General features: G+C 35.7%; 1 protein-coding gene across 1 annotated transcript in view; it reads right to left on the bottom strand.

Annotated features, from left to right (window-relative positions):
* Positions 1-716: 716 nt before the first annotated feature.
* LOC107729220 (tonsoku-like protein) overlaps positions 717-12,378 on the bottom strand; it is a 19,661-nt gene continuing 7,999 nt past the window's right edge. Inside the window, 14 exon segments of the mRNA XM_016539651.1 lie at positions 717-1,210; positions 2,257-2,390; positions 2,506-2,579; positions 2,888-3,063; positions 3,166-3,337; positions 4,376-4,683; positions 4,756-4,834; positions 7,135-7,291; positions 7,375-7,457; positions 7,744-7,934; positions 8,715-9,228; positions 9,325-9,446; positions 9,449-9,553; positions 10,301-10,424. Of these exon segments, the coding sequence (XP_016395137.1) occupies positions 1,008-1,210; positions 2,257-2,390; positions 2,506-2,579; positions 2,888-3,063; positions 3,166-3,337; positions 4,376-4,683; positions 4,756-4,834; positions 7,135-7,291; positions 7,375-7,457; positions 7,744-7,934; positions 8,715-9,228; positions 9,325-9,446; positions 9,449-9,553; positions 10,301-10,424 (2,442 nt within the window). The 3' untranslated portion in view covers positions 717-1,007.

The raw sequence follows: 12,378 nt of genomic DNA, 5'->3' as shown, positions 1-12,378 counted from the left end.
TTTGAATGTTAGGACTAAACACTTAGCAACAGCTTTGGACAGTAATGGCAAAGTCGCACGTCGTAGCCTATAAACTCTCAGTTCAGCTTTTAAGGGAAAAAAATGTCAAATGGTGACTGAAAACGTGCTAAAATTTGAGTGATAAAGAGACCGTTTCATTCTTACCTTTACAGTCCGAAAACTCCATATAGAGAAAAAAAAGAAACGGCATAGTTGGCAATATATAATATGAGGACGCGCAACGCAAGAGCCGTTATGTAAACAAGTGGCGATCTGTTAGTCCACTTACCCCGCGAAAATGCAAAAAAGCATGTTAACTCAGGGTTTAGGAATGTACAGTATGAAACGTCGAAGTATGAATAACCATAATTAATTGTTAGCCCCTGGTAAATTATGAGCAATGCGAGACGTGAAGCAAGATAACCCAGGATCCTGTTGACCCAGAGTTAACTGTTTCAAGTGTGAAACGCCCTTGAGTGTTCGTTTTAGCTGGGAAAACTGAGCTAACGTTAAGTGCACTTGAGCTAATGGTGTGATTATTGCGCTTTTGCATACCACAGTTTTTTTTTTTTGCATATTTGTTGTATACTGTACACTCTCTCTTTTTCTTTAAATAACGGCACAATAAATGCATGGAACTCATGTTTTGTGACATGTTTTTGCTCTTCCAATTTTTGGAGATACTTTTACAAACAGGATGCTTGAATTAATATTTATTGGTCCGTTTCTTGGTCCATAAGCACCACACCACATACATTAATATCCCTTGCCCATTTCAAACTCTTAATTTCTTACATTTGGCAAAAAATCAGCAATAAAGAATTTGCTGAAAGACTAAATAGAATAAAATGGGTTTGAGTCAAGTATAAACAAAAATACGTGTCCATACAAATAATTACAATAAAAAAAATACATAATGACAGCACACATGATACAATTAGACAATATTTACAGACAAATGTTTTCAAGAATTTGTCCATTAGACTAATGCTACTGCCAGAAAGAGTTTACTGTGAAGCTGCGGTGATGCTCAGCATGCATTTGGAGTTGCGAGAAAACACATGCATGGGTTCTGATCTCCGTCTCCAGCTCTGCTGCAGTGCATCCTGGTGTAGTTTATTCAGACTTTGGGAGCACAAACGCAGGTCTCTGATGTGATCCGACAGACTTTCCAAACAAACATCACCCAGAGGTCCTGACACCTGACATCCTGTCATGAAGAACGAGAGGAACATCAAACGATTCAGGATACAGTAAGTCACATTCACAACAACAGCGATCATTATCAGTTTGTTTAGATGGTTGGTGACACATCCAGCAATTCAAACATTGCACAAATTAGCTTCTCAAACAGCTTTTTCTGTGAGATGCTGCTGCAAGATTATGATGTGACTACATGCAACTGTATAACAAAAAATATGCTTGAAGTGTCAGAAATTTGTCTTCACTTCAAGTTAATTGAAATCTACTATCTACTTCATGATATGCTTTTGCAACATATATAAAAACGTTCCCTTTTTGCAGCAAAAAAATGTGTTACTTGTCAAAAAACTGAATTACATCATATTCGTACTAGTAATTTCTCCCATTCAGATGCTCAGAAAGCAAGGTCTGAATTGTCAGTAAACCTATTACAGGTAAAGTACCCTCAAATTCCCTTTGAGTTTAAACATCTTTGCTTAAAGGGTTAGTTCACCCAAAAATGAAAATTCTGTCATTAATTACTCACCCTCGTGTCGTTCCAAACCCATTAAGACCTTCGTTCATCTTCGGAACCCAATTTAAGATATTTTTGATGCATTCTGATAACTCTATGACCCTCCCATAGACAGCAAGGATCCTTACACGATCAAGGCTCAGAAACGTAGCAAGGAGATCGTTAAAATAATCCATGTGACATCAGTGGTTCAACCGTAATGTTATAAAGCTACAAGAATACTTTTTGTGCGCAAAAGAAAACAAAAATAACAAATTTATTCAACAATTCGTCTCTTTTTGATTTCTTTGCGCACAAAAAGAATTCTGTATTTTGGAACAACATGAGGGTGAGTAACTAATGACAATTTTCATTTTTGGGTGAACTATCCCTTTAGTTAATCACCGTTTAGGGATTTGAACCTACAACCTTTCCCTTATCAGCCTACAACCAAACCACTGGCAGGATACAAAAGGAAAACACAATAAAAAGACAAATGCATCAGAGCTGACGAGACACAGGCGATTAAACCTGACTATCACTGGAGGAAAAGAAAATACCTTGAAGACTGAGATGGGTCAAAGGTCGTTGGGCCTCCATGAGGGCGTTAAGGAGACTTTGAAGGCCAACTGAAGTCACTGAAGGGTTAGCAGACAAGTCCAAAGACGCAAGAGAGGGACAAACAGGAAGACACCTAAAAATAACCAAAATATATCTATAATATATATGATAAGCTGCAAACTGAAATAAGCATATAAATGATGCATTAAGTTGTTTCAGTACAGTAAGACGAGAGTTGAATGACTCACCTAGCGAGCAAGAGGACACTGTGGTCCGTGAGGCCATTTCCAGCCAGATTTAAGTGCGTGAGTGGACAGTCACCCTGGAACCCAAACATTTAGTCAATATTATTTACATAGCAGTTGAATGATGTAGATTTTAAAGCAGAGATTAAATGGCTTTAGGGCTGGAGTCTAATTCCCAAAAACAGCCCACAACCCCATACTAAACATCTTAAGCACACATTCTTGTTTTTATTATTTGGAAAGGGGAACTGACTGACAGGTAGGAGCAGAGGTTGCATTAAACAAAAAAAGTTCAGTCATGTACTGACATTTTAAAAACACTGATAGCTAATTCATTTTTTCAAGTTTGGCTAGTCTAAACTGGACTAGAGGGAAGTAAGTGTACTTGTGTCAGGAGTTTAGCGAGGATCTCCATGGCAGGCTGGTCAGATGGACCTCTACAGACTGCAGAGAGCTGAAGGTGCGTGAGACAGTGCATCGGTAACGTCTTCAACACAAGCTCAAAACCAGTGGAGCCCAGTGCATTATGGGAGAGGCACACTGACCGCATATTTCCAGTGCCTGTGAGAGCATAAAATAACAGACAGTACAGAAACAGCATGATTTCATTCGGTTGTCAAACAGAGGTCACTTCAGATCATATGCATCTGATGGTGCACTTACTGGCCATGGCGTTGGCTAAGAGCAGACGGTGTTGCTGCAGGAAACGTGCAGAGAGGCCACAAGCTTGCAGGGACAGAGTGGAGAGCAGGGGACAGGAGGACAGAAGACTCGCTAATGCCTGCGTCCAGCCATCACCCAGAGGATTCATGCTTAAATTCAACTCCTCTAGACACTACAGAGAGAAAAAAAGTGAATATAAAAAGAGAGGGGGGTATCAAAGCTTGTTATCAAAGTATATTATGCAGTACTCTTTTCATAAGATGATGATCAATAAGTTCTCAGTGATATGATTTCATGAATGTGTGAATTTCACATCTGTTCTTTTAGACTTGACCATTAACGCTTTCCTCATGAAACCACTGAACCAAAAAAGGGAAGCAGTTTGTTTCTTCTCAGAAAGGAGCAAACCTCTTGACCACATACTGACAAGACAGTCACAATTATCTGATATTCATTCTTCACACGTCTATATTAGCTGCAGATCTCAGTGACCACACAACTGGGTGACTCATGCATGCTGGGGTGATCATGCCGTTAAGGAGATCAAAACTAAGATATGCTTGTTACACTCAGCTATATACAGTGGTGTGAAAAAGTGTTGGCCCCCTTCCTGATTTCTCATTTTTGTGTTTGTCACACTTTAATGTTTCAGATCATCAAACAAATTTAAATATTAGCAAAATATAACAAGTGAACACAACATGCAGTTTTTAAATGAAGGGAAAACAAAATCCAAAACTACATGGCCCTGTTGTGTTTACTTGTGTTATCTGTGACTAATATATAAATTTGTTTGATGATCTGAAACATTAAAGTGTGACAAACATACAAAAAAATAAGAAATCAGGAAGGGGGCCAACACTTTTTCACACCACTGTATATATATATATATATATATATATATTGGATACACTGGATACACACAGTATGAAACATTCATATTGAGATTTGCTATAAATGACATTTATGCAAGTTATAAGTTATTATTAGTGTAGTGTTTTAAAGATGGTAAGTTAATCTTAATGTAAAAATAGGGGAAAGAGCTTAAACATGAGCTTTTAAATATATCTATTATCGACTGATTTCATTAAATAAAAAAATACAAAAAGAAAAACTCTAATAATGGCCAATAACTGATATGAAAACTTCTGTAACGTCTGTCCCTAATAGATGATCTTACATATTACTGGAAGAATGAAAGTACACTTGCCGGGAAAGCAGCTTGACTCTTCGTTTCAAACGTGTCCGATGCTTTTTTGAGCCCCTCTCCAGTGACCTGATTGGCTGATATGTCTAAAATCCTCAGTCTGGGCATGGTGGCCGCCGCAGACATCAGTTCTGGAAGGAGGTCGTTGTTCAGACGGTTGGCAGAGATGCGCAGCTCCGTGAGGCTGGCCTGCAGTTTTAGCGCTCAGAGGAGAGGAGTCAGAGATGCTGGAGGCAAACTGAATCCACAGACGTTCACACAGGAGCTGCTATCCTGCACCTCACACAGCCGAGACACACGCCGGTTCTCCTCTGAAACACACATGGTATGAAACAAGCATGTTTTGTGATAAAGATCCCAGACTAGAAAAACACAACACTCACCCACTCCCAGACTTTGACAGGCTTTCCTGTAGCGCTCAGGGAGAGGAGGAAGATCCCATGAACGCACCTCAGCAAGAACCTGCAATAGGTAGATTGACCAAAAGATTAAAAAAGAAAGGTTTGCAATGGAAAACAACTTAAACTTTCACCCCGTTCACCACACAAGGATACTGTATGGCTTCAGAAGACTACTATAATATAGCACTATCAGACTACTTTAAAGGATTTTTTTTTCTTTTTGGAGCTTGACACACTTTTGTTTTAAGGTTAAAAAAAGGAGCCTGGGCTATATTGTTAATAACATGGAACAATTAAAATAAAATAAATAAATAAATAAAAATACAGAGAACCAGAAATTTCACACTTCAAACACCTCCAGTAATATTTATAGCATATTACTGTTTTGAGTCCTTTGTTTTTAATATGATGGTGCAATTGCACTGATGCCATACTAAACCATATGTTATGACTAATATTATCTTTTGGTTTGGTTGTTGAAATGATAGAGAAAACCAAATGAGATGAAGCACAAGTATTCTAAAGACTAGACCATACAATTATGATTTTGGTAATACCACTTAACTAAAAAAAATATTAAGTTTTACTGCGACACAAACTTCCAAAAAAAAAACACAAAAATTATATATATATATATTTATTTATATTGTTCCGAAAATATGAAAATGTGATTAAGAAACTGCAGAATAGTGAAAGACATAAAACTAATTAGCAACGGGAAATAAAGTTTAGTATCATTAATATCGGTCTATTAATTTTATTATTATATTATACTGTATTGTATTATACTATATACAAAACTATTATATATAAGCTATATAAGCTATATTATATATTAATAATTTCTTGTTGGTAAAAAACATGCATTTGAAAGTGACGTGACATGTGGCCAAGCATGGTGACCCATACTCGGAATTAGTGCTCTGCATTTATCCCATCCAAAGTGCACACACACAGCAGTGAACACACACACACACCGTGAACACACACCCGTTTTTTTTACATAAAATAGTGTTAGAAATGCAGAATAACTGCCTTTATTTCCAAAATGGTAACTGAATGCTACTTTATACATTAAACATACAAAGTAATGAGATTGTATTACCACTGACTGATGGGCAGGAAGTGCAGGGTTATGAATGGGCTCAGATTCTTGAGTCATGATGGGACTTTGTGACCTGCTGACCTCCCTCCTGCCTAAATTCACCATCCCGGGCATTTGATTCATCTTCACCTGCCGAGACTTATTAGTGCCCTTCTTCAGAGACAGACCCCTACTGGAGGAACTTTGAACTGCTATGAGAAATAGTGAGAGACATCAAACTAATCAACAATTGACAATTAAATCGTTTTAGCATCAATAATATCTGTATATTAATTATATTATATTATTAATATCATACAAAAATACTATTTTATGTAATACATATTGTATATTAATTATAACATTATATTATACAAAAATATCTGACAGCAGAACGCAGCGACTGACCAACTAGAATCGAATATTTCAGAAGCCATTCCATGTTAATTTCAGTGTTGGGAAATGTTAGTTTTGAAAGCGTTCCAGGAAAAGTGTTACATTACCATATACATCATAATATAAAAAACTATTAATTATTCATTTTTATGGAAACTAATGTGGCACTTAAGCGTTGCATTCCTTTAGCATTAAAAAAATGTAAAGAAGCTAAAAATGTTAAAAAATATTAATTGTTAGACATTCAATTTAGGATTTAACTTACCATTATTAACTGAAATTGTATAATATTAATCAGAAACTAATAATTAATAATGTTTAAGGAAACTAGTGTGGTAGGTACTTGTGTTGCGTAAAGGAGCTCAAAAATTTGAAGTAAAAAAATAGTTGTTAGACATTAAATTTAGGATTTAATTAACCATTATTAAATAAAACTGTATAAATAACATAAAAGAATAGAAAAATAACAACAACAACAAAAAGTGTAGCCCTCTACCTAATTAATAAAAATGAAATATTGTGATTACATTATTGTGTGTTTTTCAGATAGGAGAGAGCACTGTCCATTCACTCCCCCCACCTCCAATCCCTGCCGGTACGAGACTCGAACCCGCAACCTTTGGGTTACGAGTCCAACTCTCTAACCATTAGGCCACGACTTAATGGGGAAGTCCTGTCATTTCCTGTCAACTCTTTTGCTCCCACAGTATGTTTGTTTTGCTACAATCCCTCTGTAAATGACTATAATCTTGGCTTTCATTCTGTAGTTTAAAAAAAAAAAACAATTATGCATAAGCAAAATCTATTTGCTTTTCATTAAGTTCTTAAAAAAACCTACAAACAATAGAAAAATACATAGACATTCTCCCATGATCTCGGACCTCTTCATTAGTGTGCAGCACAGCCAGCAGTGGATCGGTGGGTAAGAGCAGAGCGCCCTCTTTCTGCAGGGACAGACGTGGCAGTAATCCACACGTCTGATAGTAACGCTGAGCGGCCTGATCACACAACCACGCCACCGTACAGGAGTCTGCCTCACTGCACAACACAACACAACATATAACATCTACAATTACATAACCACTAAACACTATCTGATACACTCAAAAGCAGCATCAGACCTGTGTGGAACGGGAATCAAGAAGACATTGTCCTGAACTCTGACCCTCATCCTGATCGGTGCAGGAACATGGGCTGCTCGGTTCTGGAATGATGCTGGTGGCTCATTATTCATTAATGGCAATTAAAAATGCATTCATTAATTATAACAGTCTAAAAGTATCAAACACAATAAGTAGTATTATGTAGAAATAGAAATATTAGATTTGTTAATTCCTTTTTGACTAATTTGTTTAGTACTTGCCAAGAATTATGAATTTTTTTTTTACATAAAATAGTGTTAGAAATGCAGAATAACTGCCTTTATTTCCAAAATGGTAACTGAATGCTACTTTATACATTAAACATACAAAGTAATGAGATTGTATTACCACTGACTGATGGGCAGGAAGTGCAGGGTTATGAATGGGCTCAGATTCTTGAGTCATGATGGGACTTTGTGACCTGCTGACCTCCCTCCTGCCTAAATTCACCATCCCGGGCATTTGATTCATCTTCACCTGCCGAGACTTATTAGTGCCCTTCTTCAGAGACAGACCCCTACTGGAGGAACTTTGAACTGCTATGAGAAATAGTGAGAGACATCAAACTAATCAACAATTGACAATTAAATCGTTTTAGCATCAATAATATCTGTATATTAATTATATTATATTATTAATATCATACAAAAATACTATTTTATGTAATACATATTGTATATTAATTATAACATTATATTATACAAAAATATCTGACAGCAGAACGCAGCGACTGACCAACTAGAATCGAATATTTCAGAAGCCATTCCATGTTAATTTCAGTGTTGGGAAATGTTAGTTTTGAAAGCGTTCCAGGAAAAGTGTTACATTACCATATACATCATAATATAAAAAACTATTAATTATTCATTTTTATGGAAACTAATGTGGCACTTAAGCGTTGCATTCCTTTAGCATTAAAAAAATGTAAAGAAGCTAAAAATGTTAAAAAATATTAATTGTTAGACATTCAATTTAGGATTTAACTTACCATTATTAACTGAAATTGTATAATATTAATCAGAAACTAATAATTAATAATGTTTAAGGAAACTAGTGTGGTAGGTACTTGTGTTGCGTAAAGGAGCTCAAAAATTTGAAGTAAAAAAATAGTTGTTAGACATTAAATTTAGGATTTAATTAACCATTATTAAATAAAACTGTATAAATAACATAAAAGAATAGAAAAATAACAACAACAACAAAAAGTGTAGCCCTCTACCTAATTAATAAAAATGAAATATTGTGATTACATTATTGTGTGTTTTTCATAATCATCTTGAATCTAATGAGTGAATATGATTGTGCCCTATGTCACACACCTCTAGGAGGAGCTTCAGCAGATCCTGAGAAATTATTCTGATTTCTGGAAGTTGTTTCCCATGGTGTGTTGTCCTCAGAAACTCTACGTTTCTTCTTAGGCTGCACATCACGGACGTTGTGCTCAGAAACTCTCCGTTTCTTCTTAGGTTGCACATCCCTCAGGTCATCCTCCAGCCAATCATCTGCCAGATACTGGTCCTCTGGTACCAGCGCTGCTCTGCTATTGGCTGACACTGCTGGTGTGCTGGTAAAGGCCGGCTCTGATAGGCTCTGAGAGAGGAGGCGGGATTTGGCGCTGCCCAGGTTCTGCATGGCCTTCTGATACTCCAGTCTGCCTGATTCTGACTGTGGGGGCAAAGTGGCCTCTCTGAACGCAAACACGGAGGGCACATCCTGACTGGGTGGGAATTCCTACGAGGACTGGACAGCTGGGGAACGTGGTTTTGACCGAACAGGACGAAGAGGACTGAGTGAGCAATCCGAGTCGTAATTATCCGAAGAACTGCTCTCGTTCTGAAGCAAAAACAACAAATACAATTAACTAAATTAATTCGTGCTTAAAAATGAGAAAAATTCACAGAACAATTGTTTCAGAAAAAGCAACTTTACCCCATACAGAACATCTACCTCCATCCCTCGTGGCCGGCAGGCCGGGCCTGAGATGCTCCTGCGTCCGCAAGCCGAGTTTTTTGGAGTTGGGACGGTTGGAGCGGAACGGGGAGTGATCTGCTGGGTGACGGCGGTAACTCCTGCAGCAGTGGTTCTGAACACTCAGCATCAAACAGCTGACTGTCCTGAAGCTCCTTCTGCTGCCGTGGAAGTGCTGATACAACTGAGACTACACGAGAAGAAGACAAGAAGTTTTAAAGGGTTAGTTCACCCAAAAATGAAAATTCTGTCATTAATTACTCACCCTCATGTTGTTCGAAACCCGTAAGACCTTCGTTCATCTTCGGAACACAATTTAAGATATTTTTGATGAAATCTGAGGGCGTAGCTTCGTAACTTTACAGTTGAACCGCTGATGTCACACGAACTACTTTGTCGATCATCTTGGTACTTTTCTGGACCTTGAACGTGGTAGTTACCTTGCTGTCTATGGGAGGTCAGAGAGCCCTCAGATTTAATCAAAAATATCTTAATTTGTGTTCCGAAGATGAACGAAGGTCTTACGGGTTTGGAACAACACGAGAGTGAGAAATTAATGACAGAATTTTCATTTTTGGGTGAACTAACCCTTCAAGTACTGAGATTTATTTTTGAAGTACTAAAACTTTCTCGAGTAAATCAATTGTTCTTGATAATTCTGTCATTCTATTTTGGGTTAGTAAATAAGCCAAACTGGAGATTACCAGCATCAACCCAACATGTGATAGCTTCCACTTGCACATTTTTCATTTTTTTTTTTTGTTTGTTTTTTTTGAGTAATTCTGAGTAATTCTTGTTCAAAATAAGAGTTTAATTAATTAGTAATTTTGTGAATGTGTCATCATTAACATGCAAAACTGTATATAATAAGCAATTCATTGTCTGTCAGCCGTTTAAAAAACATTGCAAAATAAATCAGTAATGTTCATCTCCTCACCGTCTCCTGACAGAGCTCTCTTGATGAGTTTTTCAGTCTCCGAGCACTCCTGCTTTGTCTCTTGGTCCAGCTGTCGGCTGTAAGTCTTAAACCACTGACGCAGGGTGTCCAGAGGAGTGAGTCCCTGGAAATAAATATGTACATATAAGAATACTGTGCATAGAATCAGCAAAAAATATAAAAATAATAATAGTAATAAAATAAAAAAAAGAGATTCAAAACTGTTTCGTTCATGAAAGGAGATGTGTTTATGATAATGCTACTAGTGCAAGTAATCTTGTGCCAAGACTGCTCAAATGCACAAAAACCATTTATTTAATCAAAAATACAGTAAAAACAGTAATATTGTGAAATATTATTACAATTTACAATATTTTTTTAATGTTTTAAAACATATTTTATTCCTGTGATGGCAAAGCTGAATTTTTAGCATCATTACTCCAGTCTTCAGTGTCACTTGATCCTTCAGAAATTATTCTAATATCATTCAAGCAATATTTCTTATTATTATAAATGATGAAAACAGTTTTTCCTGCTTAATATTTTTGTGGAAACCGTGATACATTTCTTGAACAGAAAGTTCAAAAGAACAGCATTTATTTGAAAAATAAATCAATGTCTTTACTCTCACCTTTGATCATTTTAACACGTCTTTTTTTGAATAAAAGTATTAATTTCTTGAAATAAATTAAGTTAAATTAAAAAATGTTTATATATGAACCATATGTAATTAAACATACCAATTCACATCTGTGTTTATTTGTTAATAGTAGTGCTGTCAAACGATTAATCGTGATTAATCGCATTCAAAATAAAAGTTTTTATTTACATAATAAATATACACAGTACACACATATATTATGTATATATAAATACACACAGTATATATTTTGAAAATATTTATATGTATTTACATATATATATTTACAGGTGCATCTCAATAAATTAGAATGTTGTGGAAAAGTTCATTTATTTCAGTAATTCAACTCAAATTGTGAAACTCGTGTATTAAATAAATTCAATGCACACAGACTGAAGTAGTTTAAGTCTTTGGTTCTTTTAATTGTGATGATTTTGGCTCACATTTAACGCATGTGTGTGAATTTATATATACATAATAAATATACAAAGTACACACACATATATTATGTAAACAAAAACTTTAATTTTGAATGCGATTAATCATTTGACAGCACCAATATAAACCCAAACAAATAGTACAAAAAAAATCTAAAAATACATTTATATAAATTATGAAAATAATGAAAATTCATACAAAATCCAAAGAAGAATCATTTTTAAACAATCTTTAAAAAACCAGCATTCCTTCCATTATCATAGTTTTAACATATAATAATTAATATTGTTTGATTTATAATTTTGTTATAGATTTAGACTGGACATTTGTTAAGTATAAAACTATTGGATTTACACAAAACAGTCATTTAAGAAGTAACATTAACTAAACGATGAAGGCAACGCAGTTTTAACAAAAGAAAGAAAAAAAAAGTTAATTTAAAATGTTGAAATTTATAACAATATTTGGGACATAAAAGTTTGGTGTAATAAAAATTAAAATCACCAAAAAAGTATAAAATGCAAGACTGTCTCCTTCCTAATTTGTCGAATGAACTGCTTTGTACAAAGCCATATCAGATGGATTTGGGAAACATAAGCATTTTCCATAAGTATTCAATCTGACTTGTTATAATTTCACTTTAAAAAACTATAAGAACTGGCTAATCATTTATGCTATTAAAAGGACAACAGATTATTTCACATTTATCTACTGGCTTTTATGCACTACTGTACTTTCTGGATGGTGGCGTGAGAGATAGTCTGCATTACCTCTGTTAACCAGCAGAGAGCAGTCACACCTTAAACCTGATCCACCTCACACACATGTATGTGTTCTGCAGCACACAGTGCTAGCGTGAGATTGGATTGACTGGCCTGGTGTCAGCCCATCACTGGACTAACACTTAATGTGTGTGAGCTCCTGTACAGAGGCTTGCTGAGTAAGGAAAACTAAAGTCACTATATAATGTCTCAGTCTCAGCATGATCAGGTCACCAGCT

The sequence above is a fragment of the Sinocyclocheilus rhinocerous genome, unplaced genomic scaffold, assembly GCF_001515625.1.
Source record: "Sinocyclocheilus rhinocerous isolate Xijiao unplaced genomic scaffold, SAMN03320098_v1.1 scaffold1268, whole genome shotgun sequence".
NCBI classification, from domain to species: Eukaryota; Metazoa; Chordata; class Actinopteri; order Cypriniformes; family Cyprinidae; genus Sinocyclocheilus; species Sinocyclocheilus rhinocerous.
The sequence above is the reverse complement of the archived record's forward strand: the minus strand, read 5'-3'. Positions and strand labels throughout refer to the sequence as shown.